At 38.7% G+C, this 25348-nt stretch overlaps 1 protein-coding gene across 1 annotated transcript; it reads left to right on the top strand.

Moving 5' to 3' along the window:
* Positions 1–2621: 2621 nt before the first annotated feature.
* On the top strand, positions 2622–25124 carry DLAT (dihydrolipoamide S-acetyltransferase). The gene is made up of 14 exons (XM_043991905.1): positions 2622–3026; positions 3444–3545; positions 3857–3981; positions 4141–4312; positions 6714–6840; positions 11263–11450; positions 13429–13582; positions 15024–15091; positions 16227–16325; positions 16668–16775; positions 20223–20338; positions 22656–22818; positions 23197–23333; positions 23748–25124. The coding sequence occupies exons 1-14, from the start codon at positions 2748–2750 to the stop codon at positions 23875–23877; spliced, it is 1968 nt and encodes a 655-aa protein (XP_043847840.1). The 5' UTR covers positions 2622–2747; the 3' UTR covers positions 23878–25124.
* The last annotated feature ends 224 nt before the right edge of the window (positions 25125–25348 follow it).

Genomic DNA, 25348 nt, shown 5'->3' on the forward strand with positions numbered 1-25348 from the left:
GTGCAGGCAATGGGGGTAAAGTGACTTGCCCACGGTCACACAGCTAGTAAGTGTCAAGTGTCTGAGGCCAGATTTGAACTCAGGTACTCCTGAATCCAGGACTGGTGCTTAACCACTGCGCCATCTAGCTGCCCCCTTGGCTCACCTTTTGAAAAATACTTTCTTATTTTCTGTAAGCCACTCCATGTGACTTTAGGGTAATTGATTGATTTCAATGCAGTCTTTTTTTTTTTTTTTTGGTGAGGCAGTTGGGGTTAAGTGACTTGCCCAGGGTCACACAGCTAGTGTCAAGTGTCTGAGGCTGGATTTGAACTCAGGTCCTCCTGAATCCAGGGCCAGTGCTCTATCCACTGTGCCACCTAGCTGCCCCTAGTCTTTATTTTGTAACCTCTTCTCTTTTGGGAATTTTATATAGATGAGTGCCTAGGTACAAAGGTATGAATTCAGTCTATGTGCTTAGGAACCACCATTCATTTTCTTAGTATGATCTTCTTATTGTAATTAAGGTATTCAAGCCTCCTACTCTTTCTAGGATGGATAATGCCTATTTGGCATCTAAAGTTTTCTCCTTTACTCTTTAATGTTTCTATTCTTTAGCCTCCAGAGATCACCTTCTGCTGAAGTCTCACTGGGACATCCTCATATTGAAATTTTAAAAGTAGTTAGACCAAGAGATCATTGTCCCACAGATGTTCAGAAAGAAATCAGACAAAAGATAGACAGTTCCTTGGAGAAAGGTTGGTGTATCCATTATAGTGCCTCCAAGGAATCATATACACTAAAGAATTGGTTCTAGCTGGTTACCCTGAAGGAGAACAAAGAGGAAATGTTCCCGTCAGGGAAAGGACAACAGAAGCTCCAGAGATCCTCTGGAAGGAGCAGAAGGAAGCTAAGAGCTGTTGTCAGATGTGGAAGGAAAAAAAGGAGTCATTACCTTTCAGCTTCTAGAGAGAAGATACTATTATTCCAATCTTTTTTCACTAGATACCATGGCTGATTAGAGCAGAGTGGAGGGGGAAGGAGGAAAAAACCCACTTTTTTTCTAATCTTTCTACCAAGGATCTCACAGCACAGCTGCTCCACAGACTTGATTACCTCCCATTCTGTAATTGCTGGATAGTTTATATATGGGCCCAAAGGGCATGACTGATTCAGCCTATAATCTCCATGTTGATTAAGGAATCTTTATTTACATTTGGGTTGCAGGAAAACTCTTAACATTCCTTTATATCTGTAAAATGATCATCTAGAATGTTCCTTCTGGCTTTATATCATAAGACTTTTCCCTATGATCATTACTGAGCCAAACCTCCTAGCATGGCACCTGAATGAAATCAATTACACAATGTAGAAATCCTTTGGGTTACACAATAGTAACCTTAGGCAGGCAGCTGGGGTTACTGGTCTAATGTAATGGTTCAACATGTTGCTGGGTAATTTTAGTAAGAGGATTCACATTCTCTTCCCATTTCTCCCAGCCCCAAATCTCAGGCCAGGAAACCTGAGGTTGGAAGCCCCATCTGTTGGATGCGGGGGATCCTTAGCTAAAACTTTTGTATTTGAACAAGAGGCTGCATTTTGAGTCAAGGCACCTGTATATTACTATTCCACCAATAATTTTGGTCGAGTCCCTTTTATATCTCTAGCTCTCATTATGACTAGCTATATAAGGTTGAAGTATGGTATACTGGAATTTGTTGTTTAGTCCAGCCCAACTCTTTGTGACCCCATCTGGGGTTTTCTTGGCAAAGATACTGGAATGGTTTGCTATTTCCTTCTCCAGCTTATTTTACAGATAAGGAAACTGAGGCAAGCAAGGTTAAGTTTTTTGCCCACAATCACATAGCTAGTGTCTGAGCCGGGATTCCTAACTCCAGGGTGGGCACTGGGCACTCTATCCACTGTGCCATCTAGCTGCCCCAGTGTAGTGTCAAGTGTTGAATTAAAATCCTGATTCTGCTCTTTATTTGTTCTGTACCTTGGGTACCAAGTCACTGAGACTCTCTGGGCCTTGGTTTCCTATCTGTAAAATGGACAAACCCACTTTAAGGTTTTGAGTTTTTTTCCATTTCTAAATCTATGACCCTAAGACTCTAAATAAGGGTCTTTCCTGCTCAAACATTGTAGTCTTGACTTTTCTATGAATGCGCAGTATGGCCTGGAGAAAGTCAGTGGAGGTCTCTGCCTCAGTTTCCTTTTGTAAAAGGTGAAGGGTTGGAATAGATAATCTCTAAGAATCCCTTTCAGCTTCAAAACCAAATTATACAAGGGCAACCTGGGGAAAGGGAACTGGGTGGGAATGGAAGCAGCCTCACGAGGCACGGCCCCCTCCCTTTTCCTTCCCCGGCTCCTCTTCCCCTCTTTCTTCCGTTCCCTTTTTCCCCTCCCTTCCCCTCCCCTCTATTTTCCCTCTTTCCCCCTCCCTCTCTCCTCTTCCCCGGTCCAGCTCCCGGGCCTTTCCATTGCTCGCTTTCCCCTCACGCGCTCGGATACCCCGCCCCAAGCTCGTCCTCCCTCCAAGCGGAGTAGGAGGAACTGGGCGGGGTCAATTGGCAAGGAGTCGGGGAGGGTGCGGGGGAGGAGCGGGACTTCCCTCTCTCATTTACGACACTGTGCGACCGTAGGGCGCGGCGTGGCTGACGGCTGTGCCGCACCGTGGTCGGGGAGGTCACATAGGAGACGGCAGCAGCGGCAACTGCCCCAGCGGCCGTGGCTCCGGCTCCCGGGCGCAGGCTCTCGGTGGCAAGATGTGGCGAGTGTGCGCGCGGCGGGCCCGGTGCACGGCCCCGCGGACGGCTTTTGGGAGCCCGGCCGCGGCCCCGAGGGAAGGCCCTGGAGCGCCAGCCCCAGTCCCGGCCGCGACCCCGAGCCTCGCCCGTTCTTTCCACCGCGGGGCTGGGGCGCCGCAGGGCTGGGGTCCTGGCTCCGGCTCCGGCTCGGGGGCCATGCCGCGGGCTCGGCTCCTGCTTCTGCAGCTCTTGGGGACGCCGGGCCGGCGCTGGTACAGCCTCCCCCCCCACCAGAAGGTGAGACCGGGGCGGTCCGCCTTGCCCTTTGAAAAGCCCACCCGGGCCCAGCCCCCGGGCCTTGACCCCGGGGGGTCAGGGGCCTTCCAGGCCTGGGCCGGGCCAGTCTGCCCCAGAGCGAGTTCCTCCCCATCCCGCCCCACCCCCAACCCCCCATCCCCGTCGCTGGAGGCCGGGAGGGCACTGGAGAAACCTCTGGGACTGTGTGAGTGATAGATTGTAAATGTCAACTGAAAGGTAGCATTCTTCTTGCCAGATCCAGAGCCCAGTGAGACACTGACAGGGGCTAGAGGCAAGGAGCCGTAGCATCCCACCGGGCTCCAGAATAGGGCCCCAAAGCCAGTGAGGGAGCTATGAAGAGGTAAGAAGCAATGCTTACTCTTTTGAAAGCAGGTGTCTCCTCTCTTTTCTTTGCAGGTTCCTTTGCCTTCACTTTCCCCCACAATGCAGGCAGGCACCATTGCCCGCTGGGAAAAAAAGGAAGGTGAAAAGATCAATGAGGGTGACCTTATAGCAGAAGTAAGTAGTTTGGAGAGGTGTTAAATTGAAAACATTATTGATTGAGGTGTCTCCTAACGACCTTTGACAAACTAACTTTTAATTCTCTGTTTGGGTGGTAATCTGAAGCATGTTGCAGTTCTGCAAGCTGTCTTGAATAAGTTTGTCACTGCCGTAAATGACTGAGCTGATTTTTCTGAGAACCTTTAATAGCTTTTGCGATCACTTTGCAAAAGTGGAGGCTTTATTTCCATTTGTGAACTTTTGAATGCCAGATTAAGTTAAAAAATCTCCGTCTGGCTCTATTTAAACATCACGTCTTGTGTTTAAAGGTTGAAACAGACAAAGCCACTGTGGGATTTGAGAGCCTAGAAGAGTGCTATCTGGCTAAAATCATTGTTCCTGAAGGTACCAGAGATGTTCCAATTGGAGCAATCATCTGTATCACTGTTGAAAAGTAAGTACTCTTTATTGATTTCATCTGTTTGAAAATTGCCATTGGATGTTGATGTCTTTGAACCTAGAGTGGAGAGATGTTCTCAAGTTGCCTTAATCGCCATAACTTATAAAGATAACTAAAATATCTCTGTGCATGTGTGTTTTCCTCATACCTTAGGGCAGAGGATGTGGATGCATTTAAAAATTATACCCTGGATTCCACAGCAACAGCAGCAGCTGCAGCAGCCCCTGCTGCCACCCCACAGGCTTCCACAGCACCTCCCCCTGCTTCTGTGGCTTCATCACCTTCTGCCCAGGCTCCAGGGAGCTCATATCCTACTCACATGCAGGTAAAGCTTTAACTACTGAACTTTCTCAAGAATTTACCTTTTCAGTTAATTATTTATTCCTTTATGTTGGAGCATGTTACTTTATCTTGGGGAAGCTTAGAAACTGAAACACATTTTAGTTAGGTCTTTCTACAAAGATAACAGTTGTCATTTTAGGAGTAAATAACAAGCATTAAACCTCAGACTGTTCCCATGCTTGGAAGGTTCACTTCAACCTAATTTGCCTTTCAAAATATTTATATTCCTTTAAAATTCAGGTCAGGTGATACCTCTTTTGTGAAATTTTCATTGATTCTATTAGTTTTTCTTGCTTATTGCTCATTCCCTTCTGTTTCCTTATTTGTGTATATGTTATATTCCTCAGTGAAACGTAAGCTGTTTAAGGGCAAGAACTTATCCTTTTTTTGGTCTTTGTATTCTTAGTGTCTACCACAGTCCCTTACACTTAGTAAGAATTTGATGTAGGAAATTAATTTTATTCCCACACATGTGACCTTGGACAGCTCCTTTGACCTTTCTGAGCCTAGGTGTCTCCACTTGTAGATCTAGGAGTTTAAAGCTTCCTTCTTTCCATGACAGGGACATTGCAAATATAGTAAATCAAGGCTATGATCAATATTTATAGATTTTTTTTCTTTGTAAACCTATTATAACTGAAATATAGAGATATGTTTGTCAAATTCCTTTTCTTTCCTTTGTTTATGACTAATTGTGTCCTCTAAATTTAAACAGGATAGTTCCCATCTTTCATTTACTATATATAGCTTTCTGCTACACAAAGCTACAATATTGTTAGAGTTTATTAAGTTAGGAAGCTGATCGCTACTAAAGAGTTTTATGTGTGTAACCATCTTATATGTTTAGAAACATAAGACATTGGACCTTCTTTCTATAAACATTTTATGACTGTAAACCGTAATTAGCAAGATAAACATTGAATTGGGGCAGCTAGGTGGCACAGTGGATAGAGCACCTGCCCTGGAGTCAGGAGGACCTGAGTTCAAATCTGGCCTCAGACACTTAACACTTACTAGCTGTGTGACCCTGGGCAAGTCACTTAACCCCAATTGCCTCACCAAAAAAAAATAAATAATTAGGTCAGAGTTTCTTGAAACAGATCTTGTATCTATTCATGATACATGTACTTATTCATTTAAGAGATAAAGAATGGAAAACATTCAATAGTATCTTCCCCCTTTAAGTTGGTTCAAACCAGAATATCGTTTATATAGCTTTATCGTTTGCCACTTTGTGGCACTTTGTAGAGGATTCCAAAGAGGAACTATTTCTTTTTGGAAGGTGGTGGTGGTGGTGTAGTATCATACTCTTATAATCCCTTACTCTTACAATATACCCAATGGTATATTCAGTTTAAGCTTATGTTTCTTCACTCTTGTGTACCATTGTTGTGTTCCCTTAGTAAGGTTTAATTGTGCCTCTTCTCTTTCTTTTGTTTTCTCCTTTATGTGCCATGCTCAGAGTCTGCTCTAATTATGCAATAAATAATTCATCAATTTTAAAAAATTACTCCATTAATCTTAAGTTAGGAATCAAATGACAACAGACTTTAGAAGGAAGATTGCTTTTGGTCTGAGTCAGCTCGTTTGCTATTGTTGGGGGTATCTGAGGAAATGTGACCATCATGATGGTGATTATAGAACTGTTGTGGCTCTTTGATAAGCTTGTAAATTTTTTTTAGAAAAAAAAAGCTACTAAGAACCTTCTATGGAAAGTTTAAAAATTAAAATGCTTTGTGGCTTGATTCTTATTTCTCCCTTAGATTTTGAAAAGATCCTGAGTACTTGTGTCAGGAATGTTTCCATTGACTGAAAAGAAAAGGCCAAATATTTTTCATCTGTCAGCTAGAATACAGTAAAACCTCCTTTTCACAGACTAGCTTGGGACCATAGTCATTCAATAGAAATAGAAATTGGATTTATTGTAAGAATGTATTGTCATATCTAGAAAAGAAATTTTATACTTAAATTTTTATTGTGCAGTTAATGCTGATTGTCCAGGGAATGGGTTAACTACATCAGGGCCTTAGTCATCTGCTACTTTGGAGAAAGAAAAGAGTATTTATTCATGAGTATTCAGATTCCTGTTTGATATGAAATTGAACTGCTACAGAAAAACTTTGCAGGTAAAATACAATCAAAATATTGCTTTCCTGGCCTGGGACCAGGAAGATTTAAGACTGGATTACTGTTGTCATTCCTATTCCATAAAACAGGTATTTCAGTTAATATGGTATAAGAAAATCCCATATTTACAGATATTTGACAGGGTGTGCCTACTTGGTTTGCTTCTTGAGGGTTGCTATTATGCCCATTGAACCTGCCTCTTGGTCTGAAGCAATATCTGTTCAGGTGTCTTTTTTGTTTGTTTTTTTGTTTTGTAGGTCCTGCTACCTGCCCTCTCTCCCACCATGACTATGGGCACAGTTCAGAGGTGGGAGAAGAAGGTTGGTGAGAAATTGAATGAAGGAGACTTGCTGGCTGAGATAGAAACTGACAAAGCTACAATAGGTGAGATTTTTACCTCAGAAACTAACAAAGGCACAGCCATACAGTAGGAATAAAAGATTGCTATCCTACCCAGTAAAGATTGTATGTGCACGAAGATTTTCTAACTGGTAGAATTTATCTTGTGAGGACAAATTTCACAATAAAAGTGGCTGTGTGCTAATTTGACAGTGACAAATAGGAGTCTCATCCACCCAGTGAAATGTTAGTTTAGAAATTGTATTTAGAGTAGAGTTTGTTTCACAAGCAATGATTATGACACCCTTTAGATATTTCTGGGAAGAAAAGAGAGTCTCTAGAGGGATATTCTCACAAACAAGGAGGAAAGAAAAGGAAACAAATAAGAAACAAGGCTAAATCATCTCTTGGAATTAATTTATGGCTTGTTCAGTTTCCTTTTCTGAGGTTGCATTTTTAAATTTCTTTGTTAATCTGAGTATTTTATATTTTTGTAAATAAACTCAAGTTGCCGGTTTTATTGGAATATTCTTGGATAGAACAGTTTCTGATAATTTCTTTATTTTATTTAATGTGAATTTTCATTTTTCATACTATAATCTAGTTTTCTTTAAATTTTAATCAAATTACTAATGATTTTAAAACCAGCTCCTAGTTTTGTTCATCAAATAGTTTTTGTTTTGCTTTATTTGTTACTCTTGTTTGCTTTTCAGATTTTTGTTTTGATACTTATTTGGATTTAGTTTATTGCTTTTCTAGGTTTTTTAGTTGCATGCCCAATTCATTGGTCTTTTTTCTCTTTCTCTTTTCTTAATGAAAGTGCTTAGAGATATAAGTTTTCCCCTCAGGACTGCTTTGGCACCATCCCAAAATTTTTGGTATGTTGTCTCATTGTTATTGTCTTTAAAATTATCTATTGTTCCTGTGATTTGTTCTTTGATCTGCTGATTCTTTAGGATGGCTTTTCATTGCGTTGGATTTTCATTGCATTGTGGTTAGTAAAGGATGTGTTTAGTATTTCTGCTTTTCAGCATTTGTTTGTGGGTTTTTTTGTTGTTTTGTTTTTTGAGGGGCAATGAAGGTTAAATGACTTGCCCAGGGTCACACAGCTAGTAAGTGTCATGTGTCTGAGTTCGAGTTTGAACTCAGGTCCTCCTGAATCCAGGGCTGGTGCTTTATCCACTTCACCACCTAGCTGCCCCATGGTTGTGTTTTTTTAATGCTCTTATATGTGGTCAATATTTGTAAAGGTTCCGTGCTATGTTGAGAAGTTTATAGACTTCTGTTACTATTTATCAGAAACCTGTCACCTCTTAACTTTTATAAAATTATAGTCAGAACCTTCATTTCTTGGGGGCATTTCCAGGGCCAGTGGGCCCTGGATTCAGTAGGACCTGAGTTCAAATGCTGCCTCAGACACTTGATACTTACTAGCTGTGTGACCCTGAGCAAATCACTTAACCCTCACTGGCCCCCCCCCCCCCCAAAAAAAAAAGAACCTTCATTTCTTTCTTAGGTTTTGTTTTGTTGTTAAAAGTTGTAAAGGTCTAAAAGGAGCATCGTGAGGTCTCCTCACAACTGTAGTTTTATTGTTTATTTCTCCCTGTTTAATTTTCCTTCTGAGTGTTTGGATGCTTTGTCATTTGGTGCCTATATGTTAAGTATTGATATTATTTTCTGTGGTGCCTTTAAGCATAATGTAGTGGTTTTTGTTTTTTTAATCAGTGATTTTTGCTGGCATTTTAAGATTTTGATTGCTATTCCTGTTTTTTTTTGTACTTGACTCGTTTTTATTTTAGCCCATTATTTTTACTGTATGAACCTCTGTTTTAAGTATTTTTTTAATAAACATATTTTGGGTTCTGATTTCTAATACATTCTGCTATCCTTTTTTATGGGTGAGTGGGTTTTTTGCAAGACAATTGGGGTTAAGTGACTTGCCCATGATCAGGTAGCTTGTAAGTGTCAAGTGTCTGAAGGTGGATTTGCACTTAGGTCCTCCTGACTCCTGGGCCACTGTACCACCTAGCTGCCCCCACAGTTATGATTATTAATAGCAGATATTCCCCTCTAATCTATTATCTTGTACTTTTTCTTCTCTGTGCCCCGTACCCCTATAAAAAGAAAATGGTGGCAAGAGGAGAGTGTGCTTAGCACTTCAAAGCTATACTTTATTCAGTGTCCTCTTTCTTTATCCCTTTTTTCTTCCCCTTGCCTACACCCAATTCCAGGTTCTTACCCTTTCTTTCCTATTAAGCCCCCCTTCACAGTCTACCTTCTGAGGTTGTAGTTTGTTTTCCTTATGACTAAAATCCTTCCCTTAGCCTATCCTCTCTCTTAGTTCCTTTCTCTGTTCCCAGTTCCCTCCTATTTCCCCTTTGAAATTGAATATATTCCTACACCAAACTCTGTGTTCTGTGTTTGCTTGTTTTCTATCCTTTTATTGACTCAAAGGAAAATGAGATTCCATTGATGAAGCAGAACCACTGCTTCCTCCCTGTTTTCTACTTATGTGCCTCTTTTATGTGAGCTTGTAAATTTGCTTGTTTCTTTGAGCCCTTTTCTAATGTATTTGAATTCCCTTTCATTTAAGACAATAAAAATATAACAAAGGCCCTTTGTCTTACTTAACTCCGTGACCCTTGAGGGGAAACTTGTTTCTTTTCCTCCTATTAGAAAGCAAAAACTTTATTATCTTCTATAATTTCTTCTGATTACTCATACGTGTTTATCTTTTATGACTCTTGACTCCAATGATGCATTTAAGTTTCTGTTAAGCTCTTTTAATCAGGGATGCTTAAGAATCTTCTATTTCATTAAAAGTTTTTCTCTGTAGTATTATAATTTAGTTTTGCTGGTTGCGTTTTTTCTTGGTTGTAATGCTAAATCTTTTGTCTTTTGAATATTGTATAACCAATCTATCTTTGCTTCTTATAGTGGTAGCTGTTAAGTCTTGTGTGATACTGTGGTATGTTGGTACTTGAACTTTTTTTCTGGCTGTTCACAGTATTTTTTTCTTTAACCTGAAAGTTTGGGATTTTGGCTGTGACATTTCTTGGGAATTTTCACTTGAGTTTTTCTTTCAGGAAGAGACTAGTGGATTCTTTTAATTTCACTTTTTCCTCTGATTCTAATAGATCTAGGCAGGTTTCATGATTTCTTGAAATATATCAAGACCCTTTTAGTCATGACTTTCAGGTAGTCCAGTGAGTTTTAGATTTTTTTTTTCTTTTGACTTGTTTCCTAAATCTTTTTTTTTTTTAACCTTATGTTTTCTGGGTCCGGCTCCCTCCCTCCCCCGCCCCCCCCCCCAATCTTTTGACTCTGTTTTAATATTTCTTTTTCATAAGTCCTTCGAGTTATCTTGGAACATTGCATTGCTGAAAATAACTAAGTCATTCACAGCAGATCATCTTAAAATATTGCCATTATTTTGTGTACAGTACATTTCACTTTGCATGAGCTCATGTAAGTCTTTCCAAGTTTTTCTAAATTCTGCAGCTTTCTTAAGGGAGTACATAACATTGTTGCCTTGGGACACAGAGCATTGCAAACTACGTCTGTCTTTGGTGGCCCTTGGAGTCTACCATGGATTAACCTCTGGCTTTGCTGCCAGGAGGCCCCCGATGACTTTTTATGCAGTTCTGGGATGGAACAAGTTACTTATTCTTGTTTCTACTTTGGTTTCTTGGTCATTCAGTGTGGTTTGAATTCCATATTTTTACTGGAGTAGATATGTAGAGGTTTACAGCCTGCTTCTCATTTAGGCAGGAAATGAAATACTTTCTCAAATCTATAAAGATGGGTATCTGTATTTGATTCAAACCAGTTCCCACATACTAAAAAATCATGGACACTTGCATTCATAGAGAGACATGAGTTGTCTGAACTGGTCATTTTGGATTCCCCAATATTGTCTGGCAATCTGTTGTATTTCTCCAAAGTATAATGTCCAGACCTGTGCTAGTGCCATTGGGCATATTCATTGCAATCCAACAAATGCTTAATTAAATACTTTTGTTACGGTTTGGTATGTTTGCACTGTTGATGTTGTGCCCTGGAACAATTTGGGAGTAACTTCCATTTAGAACTGAAATAATCTATAGTTTTCTCTTAAGCTAAAACTAAGCACAAAACTATAAACTTAATTTTATTCACCCTGCATGATTCACTGGATGTTTTCCTTTAAGATTAACTTGTCAGGGGCAGCTAGATGGAGCAGTGGTAAAGCATGGGCCCTGGATTCAGGAGAACCAGAGTTCAAATTCAGCCTCAGACACTTGACACTAGCTGTGTGACCCTGGGCAAGTCTACTTAACCCTTATTGCCCCGGGGGGGGGGGGGGGATTAACCTGTCAGAAGTAGTCTCTGATAACATAAATGGAATTTTCATTTAAGATCTCCCTTCTTTGAATTATGTAGAATAGTGGAAACCTTTGTGTCACATTTTTTTCCTTTTTATTAAAGGTTTTGAAGTGCAAGAGGAAGGATACCTTGCAAAAATTCTTATCCCTGAAGGCACAAGAGATGTCCCTCTAGGAACACCTCTTTGTATCATCGTAGAAAAAGAAGCAGATATTCCTGCATTTGCTGATTATAGGCCAACTGAAGTAACTGATATAAAACCCCAAGCACCACCACCCACCCCAACCCCGGTAGGTATGATTCTGGAATTGAGGGAATGGGAGAGAGTAATATTTGATACATCAAGGGTATTCACCTAATGGTGAATAGTTTGACCCTTATAGCTGTGTTTCCTGTTCTCTTGGAACCTGCTGCTGAGACCAAAGCATACTGAAATGCCCCAAGTATTGGTGTGACTTGTTGTCTTCCTGCTTTAGATGTAGGATCTCATGCTCTTGAAAGGTAAGGTTTCATTTCCCACTCTCTTGGAATCATAGAATCAAAGAATTGGAGGGATTTTAGAGCTGAGCAGTCTAATTTCCCAAGCAATGGATAAATCACTTCTATATTATCTTAGAAGAAGTACCCAGCTTCCTGTTAAAAACTTCGAGGGATGAAATGCGCACTGTGTCATGAAAGAGCCCATTTTTGGACAGCTGTTAATTCTTCCATATTGGGCTAAAATCTACTTTCTTGTAACTTTAACTCATTGGTCATTTCTTTTATCTGAAGTCATATGGAACAAGTCTCTTCCAGCAAATAACTAAACAGTTATACTAAGCTAAAGATGTTTTTAATACTAAAAAGGCATATGCCTTTAAGCCAGCCTGTCTATATTCTTATCTTATTCATCTAGCCCCTGCTAAAGTGTTATAACTAAATCAGTGCTCATTTTTACCAGCTAGGTTTTAACCCAGTCTCTTTTTGGAAAACACCAAATACACAGAGACTCTTGACCTGTTTATAGAAAATATACCTTTCTCCCATATATTTTGACTAGTTTATTATTAGGATTTTTTTTTTTTAACATTCCCGGAAGTTCTAGGAACTGCCTTTTAAATCAGGTCACTCTCTCTCCACTAGTTAACTTACAATAAGAGTCTCTCACTAACAGTCCTCTTTGTGCCTCGTGCTTATGTGTTATAGCTGGGTATGACCAGAAAAATGTCTTCTAAAAAACAAAAACTAAAGATAAGTATTTCTGATACACTGAAATCCTTGTCATGTGCATAGCCTGATACAGTGTAGATTTCTGTGCTTTGGTTTTTTTTTTTGTTTGTTTTTGTTTTTTAAGGTCATTTCAGAGCTTCATAGGATCATTAAATTAGAGGTCATCAAGTCTAATGTCTTCATGTTATAGAAGAAGAAACTGAGACCCAGAGCAGTTCAGTGATTTAGGCAGGGTCACACATCAAGTAATGGAGGCAGAATTTGAATTTGGGGTCTTTCCGACTCCAAGTCCATGATGTCATGTTACTTCATGCTTGTAATATACCATTTTTTTTTCTTTTTTTTTTTTTTTTGCGGGGCAGTGAGGGTTAAGTGACTTGCCCAGGGTCACACAGCTAGTAAGTATCAAGTGTCTGAGGCCGGATTTTTACTCGGATCCTCCTGAATCCACTGCAACACCTAGCTGCCCCCCTGTAATATACCATTTCAACCATAAAATTTCCCATGGTACGGACTCCAATGATAGCATTATAGTTGAGGTATCTGTGCACTCTAGAATTATTCATGTACTTAAGCCTAAAGTAATGTTAAGCTAATTTTAGAAATAATTTCATGTGTATTTACCAACAAAATTATATTTTAGAGTAGGGCTTTTAAAATTTTTTTCATTCTAACCCTTTTATGTCTGAGAAATTTTTATGTGACCCTGGGTATATAGGCATATAAAATAGGTGTATATATAACTTTTTACCATTGCCAAATTTTGCATGACCCCTACATTGTTATGGGATTCCATATAGGGTGGAGACCCACAGTTTAAGCAGCTTTGCTTTAGAGAACACTAGATCTTCATCTCTCGTACATGTAAAGGTAGAAACTGACATGATAATTGCCATTTGGTATACTAGGATGTGAGGATTAAGCAGATATATGATCTGTCATAGAAAAGTAAAAATGATGTAATTTAAATAGCCACTGACTTAGAAGATATCAGCTCTTGATCTTGGAGACTAACCTTATCAATGGAACACTAACTCTGTGACTCCTTATTTTTGTAAGATGGCTGCTGTTCCTCCTACTCCCCCACCTACAACCACTGCACCTTCAGCTGCCCGTCCAGCTACTCCTACTACTACAAAAGGAAAGATATTTGTGAGTCCTCTTGCAAAGAAGTTGGCAGCAGAGAAAGGGATTGATCTTACACAAGTGAGAGGTAAGTCTTTCTCTGAAAGTTGATGTTACTAAATGTTTGATTTTAGTTTTTCCTCTTTGTTTTTATATATTGCCTTCATTTGTCAATATAACCTTGCCCTACTTACTTATAAGGAGAAAAAGGAATTCAGCAAAGCTAATCCATCACATCAGTCAAGGTCAACAGTATATGCCGTTTTCCACTTCGGTAGTCTTCCTTTCTTGCTCTATCCTCTGTCCCCACCCAAAGGAGAAAGCCAAATGATCATACTCACCTTCTGGATCTTCTTGTTTATTATTATTATGTAGCGTTCCATTTTGAGGCTTTTTTGTTGCTTCCATTTACATTGTCATCTTGGATATTGCTTTCTTGGTTCTAGTTATCTCACTTTGCCTTAGTTCGTGTTTTCCTGTATTCTTCGTATTCATCTTTTCTTATTTCACAATGATATTCAAATACATTGATGTACCGGTGTATTTAACCATTCCCCAATCAATGCACAGCACTTTTGTTCCAGTTTTTTGCTACCGCAAAAAAGTACCACTCTAAATATTTGATTGCATATGAAGTCTTTCTGTCTTTGGGATATATACTTAACAGTGAGATCTCTGAGTCAGAGGGTATGGACTAGTTAACTGCTTTCTTAGCATAATCCCAAATTGTTTTCCAGAATGGGGATTGTTGTTTTTTTTTTTGTTGTTGTTAGTTTGTTTTTGTTTTGGGTTTTTTTGTTTTGTTTTGTTTTTGCAGGGCAGTTAGGGTTAAGTGACTTGGCCAGTGTCACGCAGCTAGTAAGTGTCAAGTGTCTGAGGCCAGATTTGAACTCAGGTACTCTTGAATCCAAAGCCGGTGCTTTTTCCACCTAGCTGCCCCTTAATGGGAATTGTTTTAACCACTTTGACTGCTTATCCAGTGGAGAATGGCTTTGAAAGGAGGTTTTTAAAGGGACATTTTGTGATCATCTTTCTCCTTTGGTTGTGGCAAAGTATAGTGTGTCTGGCGTGGTGGGGAGGAGCAAGCCTACTTCTGCTTTTGCAATAATAATACTATATGGCACTTACTTTGTGCCAGGCACTATTTGAAGCATGTTAAAATTATTTCATTTAATCCTCACAGCAACCCTGGGAGGTAGGTGGTATTATCATCCCCATTTTATAGATGAGAAAACTGAAGCAGACAGAAGTTAAGTGACTTGCCCAGTCACACAGCTAATGTCTGATGCCAGATTTGAAATCATCTTCCTGATTTGAGGCCCAGTGCTCTTCACTGTGCTACCTAGACTCTGCAAAATTCTGCAGGTGGTTTACTTTCATAAATTGAAGAATGATAGTTGGACTCATACAAATTCATGTTTCAGGAAGCTATAGGAGCAAGGAGAAATCTTTGTCAATGCTAGATTGATTGGTGCAGCAGTAATAATTACACCAGAAATGCAGTTGTATTCTTCTGTGTGTCTTCCCAGGAACAGGGCCAGATGGCAGAATCACCAAGAAAGACATTGAGTCCTTTGTGCCTTCAAAGGCTGCTCCTGTGAGTTGAACCTGGTCCCTTTTGCTTATTGTTCTCTGTGAGGGGAATAGTTCTTTAGCAGCAGTCTTCATTCCTAATTATTTGGTTTGCAAGTTGAATATTACATTCAGTATTTTTGTGTGAAATTGATACTGGAAATATTATGTTTCCCCTGTTTCTGTTTAAATTTAGCAGTGTAAAGGTATTGATGTTCTACCCTTGATGTACACAGATGCATTTACTGACAATATCTGAAATATGTTTTGAGATTTTCAAGTATTAGCAATTTAGGATTTGTACCAAATATTTTCACCTAATTTCACCTAATCCCAGTTGTTAACAGAATGATTGGTCCTCATTATTGGTTTAAATCTGGGATTGTAAATCTAACTTGCTCATGTTAGCAACCCTGAGCTTGTCTTCATTAGGGCATTTTGTTTAGGGAATCATGCTCATAAACCACTAAGCAATACTGCAGTTATTGATTGATAATATTTTCTTTTAAAATAAAATCATCCTAATCCTTCTAATACTGTATTTTTTTTTAGTCCAGTACTTTGATTTCATCAATGTAGAGAACTACCAGTAAGGAAGCTTTCTCTGCATTTGCAGGTTAACAACTATCTTGCACTTTGATTTTAGAGAATCCGTCTACTGTGAGGTTGTGCAGCTTGCCTGTGGTCACAGCCAATTTGTGTCAGACACAAGAATGTATTGACTTGGATCTTTTTGACTCCCAAGTCCACCTTACTATCCATTATACCATACTGCCTCACAAATTCTGGGAAGGATTGATACTTGCTCTCCTTTCTGCTGAACTAGTATAGCCTTATTTTTTAAAGGCTTATTCACTTCTGTGAAAATATTGGGTAGGAAATATTCCCGTCTCAAAACTATTCAATGGTATATACTGTGACTTAGGGGAAATAGTGCTTAAGTCTTAATTAAAAATTCAGAAATAGGTCAAGCAAGTCCCTTCTGCTGATTAAAGATGACTTGGAAATGACTATTCTTTTCAAGAAAGTGAATTTTCATTCCAGTATCTCTTAAATAAGTCACTTGACAATATTGAGCTTCCCACTAAGAATTTTAGACTTAAGTTATTCTAAGATTGATTCCTAGTTTTTAAGAGTTCTTTTAACCTCTTTATCCATAGGCTCCTCCTCCAACAGCTGCCATGCCCATATCAGCTCCAGGAGTGGCAGCAGTTCCTACTGGTGTTTTTACAGATATCCCAATCAGCAATATTCGTAAAGTAAGTGTGCTTCTATAAATCTAGAAATAGTTGTTGGGTTTTTTATTAGGTTGCTAAGGTGCAAACTGTTGGAAAAAGTGATTTCTTAATTGAGGAGTGAAATGGCTGAGATGTTGAGGTACTTGGGATTAATCAGTGACTTCATTCTGCTTTAATTAATAGAATAGGAAAGTACTGGATATGAGCTCCAATTTCTTAATCCTGTTGACATGTTTTTCATTGCTGATTAGTTTAACAGTTACTAATTTTAAGGATTTTGGTTTGGTGGAGGGGGATATAGTAGAAAATTTTATGAAAGTGATTATTTACATACTTGCCTAAGTGACAGGTTTTTTGTTTTAGGTTATTGCCCAGCGTTTAATGCAGTCCAAACAAACAATACCTCATTATTATCTTTCTATTGATGTAAACATGGGTGAAGTTTTAGAAGTACGGAAAGAACTCAACATGGTAAGATGTTTGGAAATTCTTATCTGGGAATAATTTTTTTTCTCTTTCTTATATGCTGTGTCTTTATCCTATGTCTTTTGAACAGAAGGTATTACCACCAACCCTTGATTGGCTAATTGACTGTATTTTTCTTTCTTTTTTTTTTTTTGGTGAGGCAATTGGGGTTAAGTGACTTGCCCAGGGTCACACATCTAGTAAATGTTAAGTGTCTGAGGCCAGATTTGAACTCAGGTCCTCCTGACTCCAAGGTTGGTGCTCTATCCACTGTACCACCTAGCTGCCCCTTAATTGACTGTATCTTACCATGGTCACCCTAAGAATTTGTGTTTCTATTCTTGATTAAAGTGCCGTGAGGACTGGATCAATTTTTGTGTCCTAACAGACATCTTAATGTTGTTGTACCCCAGTTTTGTGTTTACATCCCTTAAGTCTTTTGTTCCTAATAGGAGCTCAGCCTTGTGGAAGAAATATAAAACACATCCCCTGCTTTTTAGGAGCTTAAAATGACAGGTACCCTAAGATAGGATAGAATATGTAACTGCAGCATAACAGGAATGTACAAATCATATAGTTGAGTGCTCAATGTCCTGTAGTAGGAATTTGGAGAGCCATTGAAAATAGTTGGGCAAGGAGAGGGTGAGGTTTAGATTGGTCCTTGAAGAATGTATGGAATTGCGGGGGTGGGGGGGGGTGGGGGGTGGGAACGACTTCATTTTGGGAGAATGACTGAGGTAAAGGCCCTGCTGGAAAGAATCTTGGTTGGGGGGAATCAGAAGAATTGACTTTTTGTCTTGCCTTTGCCACTAATGTGATTTTGGACAGGCCATTTACCTCTTTGGGCCTACATTGTTTGTTTTTCCTCATTTATAAAATGAGAACATTGGGCTAGATTTGTTCTAAATTTCATTGTGATTCTAGAATTCTATGGATATCAGAGTCACATAGACTGTTTAAGGAAGACTGGAATGGAATAGTGGAAAAGGAGAGAGGTTGGAGAAGCAGAGTGATGTATGCTTATAGAGGAAGGCTAAAGAAAGTATAATAGTTAGGCTATTGTAGTAACACAAGAGATTTGAAATAATGGATGAGGTCTGGATGAGGTGGGCAGTATTGAGAATGAAGAAGGAGAGAAAGAAAATGTTTTAAAAAGAAAAACCAGTGGAACTTGGTGGCTGAATATTTGGCATAAAGAAAAGATGTAAAAAAAAAATGTTTTTTGTTATGTTGTCCCCATGATCTGTTTCTTTGGTGATTCGACAATGAGTACAATATATGTTCATTGTGTCCTTATAGTATTTGTACTGTTTTTCTGGGTTTTTCACTTGGAGTCAAATTTCAATGCTTTTTAGAATGCTTTTTTTCTTTTTTCTTTTTTTTTTTTTTGCGGGGCAGTCAGGGTTAAGTGACTTGCCCAGGGTCACACAGCTAGTAAGTGTCAAGTGTCTGAGGCTGGCTTTGAACTCAGGTCCTCCTGAATCCAGGGCCAGTGCTTTATCCACTGCACCACCTAGCTGCCCAGAATGCTTTTTTATTAAATGTTCATCCTTATTTGTGTAACCTGAAAAGTCATACTTCATGTTCATCATCACCCAGATTGTTCTCTATACTGTGAGATTAAAATTGGATATTAGATCATAAATCGACCCTACTTAACCTTTCCCTTAATTTATCTCCCAGACTAGTAAATGGAAGAAGCTTCTGGTTTTCTAGATAGAGCTTTTATTTTTATGGTAGTCACAAGGTGATGTTGATTAGAAGGATAGGAAAGTAGAAATACAATACAAATCGTCTTAAGTCTAGGCTTAGTCTATATTCTGTATAAAACTCACCAAAAGCCGAAGGCTACCTTTGGGGAGAGAGAGACCGTCTGTGCAGCGCAGTCAGGAGACCAGCAGAGCAGGAAAAAAACTCCCACTTCGGTTCTCTCCTTGCCTTTTAAGCTCGCACCCCGGAAGTGGAGTGCTAGCAGGCGGTCTGACGTGCGCAGCAGGCGGACTGGCGTGTGTAGCTCATGCCATTGGTCTCCTCCCCGAAAGGGTGGTCCTTAAAAAAAAAAACTGGCGTCTTTCAGTTATCCTAACCGACTGTTAAAAAACTTTCATATTTTTTTACCACAATACCTTTGCTTTAATCATACTCACGAATTCTGCAGAAAACAGTACCAGTTTATAACAATTCACGTTTATTTAGTATTTAATAGTTTACAAAGCATTTTCCTCACAACTACCAATGAGGTAGTGGCACAAGCATTACTATTTTGTTATATAGACAAGGCAACTGAGGTTCAGAGAAACTAAATATCTTGCCTAGTATCTTATGACTAGTAAGAAATGGGAATTTGAAACCAAGTCATCTAACTCCCAGTACTAGTGCTTTTTCTCTTCACTGTGCTGTTTGTTGCCTCTCCTTTATTTTTTTCTCTAATTAAATGTTTATTATTATTGTCTAGCAGTTTCTCCAAAACTGCACAACGGCTTTCTTTCACTTCTAAATTTCATTTCACAACAAAAACCAAATGACTTATTTCATAAGTAACCATATTTCTGAAAAGCAAGTGAGATTAAGTTAGGATCATTGAACTGAGATTTTTCTGAAGGAAATTGACTTAGAATCCTGAACTCATGTTTCCAAAGTTGAAGATACAAAAAGAAATGTTAAATGAACTTCAGCTTTTCATTAACTAGATCAACTAACCTTATAGTAAATGGGAAAATTTTTTTATACTTAATTTTTTCCTTAAAAAATTAAACATTTGGGCAGCTAGGTAGCACAGTGTATAAAGCACTAACCCTGGATTCAGGAGGACCAGAGTTCAAATCTGGCCTCAGACACTTGACACTTACTAGCTGTGTGACCCTGGGCAAGTCACTTAACCCTCATTGCCCCCACCAAAAAAAAGAAAGAAAGAAAATACAAAAAATTAAACATTTGGGGGCAGCTAGGTGGCGTAGTAGTTAGAGTACTGGCCCTGGAGTCAGAAGGACCTGAGTTTAAATCTGATCTCAGATACTTAATACTTGCCAGCTGTGTGACCCCATGGCAAGTCACTTAATCCCAATTGCCTCCCTCCACCTCTCCCCCCCCCCCCAAACGTTTTATTAAAAGCAACATTTAATGTCAGTGTATCTAAATCATCTTGCTCTTATGCTAAAATTTTTAATTAACATTTCTATCAGCCATTTTTTTTTTTTTTTTTGCGGGGCAATGGGGGTTAAGTGACTTGCCCAGGGTCACACAGCTAGTAAGTGTCAAGTGTCTGGGGCCGGATTTGAACTCAGGAACTCCTGAATCCAGGGCCGGTGCTTTATCCACTGCGCCACCTAGCTGCCCCTCAGCCATTTTTTTAGATTAGATTTTGCCATCAAATCTCTTTCCTTTTAAGATTTTGCAGTTTTTGAGGCTTTATGGAGTAAAGAAATGACAACAGCTTGTCTTTTTTCTTTACAGACGTTGGCAGGAAACAGTAAGATATCTGTCAACGACTTCATCATTAAAGCTTCTGCTTTGGCATGTTTGAAAGTACCTGAAGCTAATTCTTCTTGGATGGACACAGTTATAAGGCAGTAAGTATATCTTTATTGAGGTAAGCTATTAATTACTATTAAGTACCTAATATGCCCATCGTTGTGTTAGTTGATGTAGGGTCAGGGGAAAAATAGAAACAAAAGAAAAGCTTTCTTCCCTGGATGAACGATGGAATAGTTCAAAACGATACTAAGACAGTATTTAGTTGAATGTTACTGTGTTATAAACTCTTAGTGTTCAGAACAAGGAGAAAGCATTGTATAAATGCTCACACACAGCTGGTGGCATGGTGGATCAAGTGCTGAGCCTGAAGGCATGAAGACTTGACTTCAAATCTGGCCTCAGATATTAGTTATGTGACCCTGGCAAGTCACTTAACTTCGGTCTCAGTTTCCTGACCTATAAAATGGGGATAATAACAGTACCCACCTCTCAGGGTTGTTATGAGGATCAAATGAAATAATATTTTTTTAAAGTGCTTAACACAGTGCCTGGCTCATAGTAAGTGCTACATAAATGCTTATTTCCTTTTGATGTTGGGGTCAGAAAACTTGGATTTAAAGCCTGCAAGCCATTGAATAACTGTTAAGTTGGGCAAGTCACTTTGATCTCTTAGCCCTGTTTTAAGAAGTACCAATGTAGTATGAATGAGAGCACCATAATATAGCCTGTTTTCTTGTCTTTACTTGCCCACCTCTTACTAGGTGCCTGAGCCCTAGGACAGAGGCCAGATACCTTGTTTGTTTGACAAATAGGCCCTGAATGACTACTGAAGATACTTCTCAAATGTTTGATACCACAACCAAAGAGAACAGGCCACTGTGGAATCTGTGGAGTCTTAATCTGTCTTTACTTTTAGCCAGTATGACTAAGCTGGAGAATCATTAGGTTAGTAGTCTTAGGTGTGTGGTATTATGAAAACACTGGTTCAAGTCCTGACTTTAGTATTTACTGGTTGAATGACCTGGAGTATGTAACTTCACCACTATGAACCTTAGTCTCTTCATCTAAAACTAGGGGTGACATTTGCATTATCCACCTTACAAGGTTGCTTTGTAGAAAATTTAAAGTGCTGAATTAAATGTGGACTCCTAGGAAGCTAGAGCAATCTACATACCAGCTGGAAGTCCAACAAAGTCTTCTGCACCAAGATTACAGGCTAGAGATGGAGCTACAAAAAATACAACTTTTGTAGACAGGCTGCAGCTGAAAAGAGGATGTCCCTTTGTTGAAAGTGCCGTTCATCTCAGCATGATCTCCTCCAAATCTGCACAGAAAGAAAGCAGGAGGCAGCTAGGTGGCGCAGTGGATAAAGCACTGGCCCTGGATTCAGGAGTACCTGAGTTCAAATCTGGCCTCAGCCGCTTGACAATTACTAGCTGTGTGACCCTGGGCAAGTCACTTAACCCTCCTTGTCCCACCAAAAAGAAAGAAAGCAGGAAATCACAGCTAATAGGGAAGGACAGTGACATGCACACCATTTGTATAAGAGTTAGTTTTTCTAATTGTTTCTAGCTCCACATCTCCAAAATGTCTTGATGATTTTGTGTCTTGAATCCCTTTGGTAATCTGTTTTTGGAAGCCTGCTTTTCTCGGAATAATATTTTTAAAAAATATATAAAACATAAGAATTACAAAGGAAACCAATTATATTGATGTTTTCGGAATATTAATTTTTTTTAAAGGTCACAGATGACCCCCTGGTCTTTAGGATAAAGTCCAGACTCCTAGCCTGACCATTTGAGGTTCTACAGTCTGGCCCCAATTTCCTTTTCTAGATGGAATATCCCATACATAAACTCTTCCCTTCTGCCAAATTGATCTACTTATTCTGTATCTTAGTTTCTCCAAATTTGTCCCACTCCCCTTTCCAAACCTGAGAATATTCACCGTCTGTGATGATCCTAGCTTGGACTGGAATCCTAGCCTGGGATATAGTCTAGGTTGGATAACATAATAAAACTTCACAAAGTAATAGAATTTGAGGGTCAGAAGGGACGTTGGTGGCCATCTGATCCAATCAATACATAAATGGAATCCTTCACTATAACATACTTAGCAATTCAGCCTCTGCTTAAAGGAGGGAGATCCGACCACCTCTTAAGGGCACCTATCCCAGGACTTTTGTACGTCCTAAGTGAAGTCTTTCCTAATCACATCAGCTAAATGTGATCTCTCTTCTGTGAACTCCTTCAGCATTTTAGTTATAAAACACTTTGGATAAAAGTGCTGTGTAAATGTCAGCTATTATTAAGACTTCTTAAACTTAAAAATTTTTTTTCCTTTGCTCAAAATAAATACTTAATAAGTTTGCTGATTATTCAGGTCATATTTCCTTTTTTCTTTTCCAAACAGAAATCATGTTGTTGATGTTAGTGTTGCTGTCAGTACTCCTTCTGGACTCATCACACCTATTGTATTTAATGCACATATAAAAGGACTGGAATCCATTGCTAATGATGTAGTTTCCTTAGCAACCAAAGCACGTGAGGGTAAACTTCAGCCACATGAATTCCAGGTAAATAATTTACTTATTTTATGTTGACTTTAAAAATATGAAAACATTTTCTTGCCTGTTGATCCTGTCATTTGCTGTTATGATGGACATAAGTGAGATTCTGGATTTTGTGTTGTAGGAAATTAAATAAACATCATTCTAATTTGTATTCACACATTTTCACAACACCTTGTTTTGTTACCCTAAATAGAGTGATTACAAACTTAAGTTTGAGTTTAACTCTTAAGATTTGAGTCTGGTAATCTTTAAATGGAACATATAAAGATTAGGCTTTGTAACATCACCTGTTTATGTAATATAATGATTTACGTATTTAAAAAAATAAAGCATTCTATTTTTTAATGTTACATTCTTTCTCCTTTTTCTCTTCCTTGTTAGGGTGGTACTTTTACCATCTCCAATTTAGGTATGTTTGGGATTAAGAATTTCTCTGCCATCATTAACCCACCTCAGGCATGTATTTTGGCAGTTGGTGCTTCAGAGAATAGGCTGGTTCCAGCAGATAATGAAAAAGGGTAAGCACTACATGGGGGGAAATAGTTGTTAAAATATTTGACTATTTTTTAAACCCTACTTTTATAGTCCAGATCTTGATGTATTTATTGGAACAAGATAGGTAAAATTAGAAATGTAGAATCCAGTTCTTTGGGGGCAGAGACTGTCTTTATCTTGTTCAGATGTAGCAAACTATAAATTCCCTATTGAAAATCTTAATTTTTTCCTGGACATTAAAGGACTACACTTAAGCTGTCTGATCTGTCTTTTCAAGCAGTTAATTTAGGGGAGGGAGGGAGGGAGGGAGTTGCTATAGTATTATTGCCAAGCATTATTGCTTGTGGGCAAGTTTTAACTTTTTGGAATACTATGATTTGAAAATCTTATGACTGCTTTCTTCAGAGTACCTGATTTATTGTTTGTTTTTTCCTTAGATTTGATGTAGCCAGCATGATGTCTGTTACACTCAGCTGTGACCATCGGGTTGTGGATGGAGCAGTTGGAGCTCAGTGGCTTGCCGAGTTCAAAAAATACCTTGAAAAGCCTATCACCATGCTGCTATAACTACCTTAAGCAGTTTCTGCACTATATCCCAGTCACATTGGTTATTCTTAGTAAGATATTTATATGTGTCAGTTAAACAAAGGTGGTTCCTTTTTTATTTTAAGTTAGCCAATTATTTTTATTATCCATTTTGTACAGTTAAGTTATTTGTAATGGGCATGGTTGAGTTTCATGAACTCCAAATGCCAATTACAACCAACCATTGTGCAAACTTTTAATAAACATTCATTCAAATTCTGTGTGCTCCCAAATCAAAAAGACACATGGCCTCCAACCCCATTGTAATTAACATTTCCATTGGGAGATGTAGTAGCTTTTTTTGGGGGGGGGTGGGGATTAAAATTCCATTTTCTTTGGAATTTAAGTTGTATTTTGTTTTCTCAGCTACATGATCCCTGTTGGTGTGGAGGGAGTTAAAGCCTCATCAAATATAGTCATAAAATAGTAACTTCTTTTTTAATCTTATAAAAAAAATCAGACCATCTACTTGACTGTTTCCTTTTACACTTTTCTATGAAATTTGATGTAAACAATTGTTTCCCATCTTGTAATGAAGACACAGCATGGAATGTAAGCAGACTTCTTTGTAGAACTGAAGTGAGAAGTCAGAATTTCATCACTCAGAGTTGATAATTGCATTCATCAGACTGTTACAGTTGTAGGAGTAGAGGGCTCCTACTTAAAAAATAAATGGTAGTTATTTGTAAGTAAATTCTCAGATGGATTCAGTACTCATGCATTTTTGGAAAACTACACCAAATAATGTTAATGTACATAGGTAAAATGATGGTCACTTACTATGTTGGACCTGTGCCAAAATCCATTCGTTGTCATGTCCAACCTGAAAGAATAAGGAAAGATAGTAGTGAACCATTGGAAATGTTTTTTAAAAGGGGACAAAAGAAGAGTCATGTATTAAATGGTCAGTGATGCTAGTAGGAAGAAAAAAAAATGTTAAATATGTATTTAAAAAATACTTTTGTACCTTTTTGAGCTGTCTTACATAAAATAAGAATGTACTAAAAATCCTCTCTGGAGAAGTGTGTCTTATGGTGAGCAAGTAAATATTTTATGAAATTTTACTCCATTTGGTTATAGTTTGCTTTATTTTGGAGGGGGGTTGGAGTCATGTACAGGATAATTGAAAATCATTGGTAAACATCTCAATTCCAGGCTTTCTGTTGAATCACTGTGTTTTAATAATTGTTTGGAATTGTTAACTATTTGAAATAAATCTGACCAGTGCTTTCTTGTGTGCGTGTGTGTGGACCTAGCCCCAGGTACTTTGAGCCACAGAAATTCACATTCTCATTGTTTAACGTTTTTATAAGTGTCTGAGCAGATAGTTATGTGGTGTACATATCCAACTGACACTCCATTCTATCTTCATGATTCATCCTAATGTACAGTTATGAAAATGTACTCCTGGAAACTAACCTGACCTTCCTGGTAATAAGTGATTCTAGCTTGA

This window comes from Dromiciops gliroides, chromosome 3 (assembly GCF_019393635.1).
Source record: "Dromiciops gliroides isolate mDroGli1 chromosome 3, mDroGli1.pri, whole genome shotgun sequence".
Lineage (NCBI taxonomy): Eukaryota > Metazoa > Chordata > Mammalia > Microbiotheria > Microbiotheriidae > Dromiciops > Dromiciops gliroides.

What these genes read in the sequence shown, in the direction of transcription:
- DLAT (XM_043991905.1), top strand. Translation starts at nt 2,748, where the DNA reads ATGTGGCGAGTGTGCGCGCGGCGGGCCCGGTGCACGGCCCCGCGGACG. An exon ending in AACTGACAAAGCTACAATAG is followed by an intron (nt 6,841 to 11,262) that starts GTGAGATTTTTA and finishes TTTTTATTAAAG; the next exon opens with GTTTTGAAGTGCAAGAGGAA. An exon ending in TACGGAAAGAACTCAACATG is followed by an intron (nt 16,776 to 20,222) that starts GTAAGATGTTTG and finishes TTTTCTTTACAG; the next exon opens with ACGTTGGCAGGAAACAGTAA.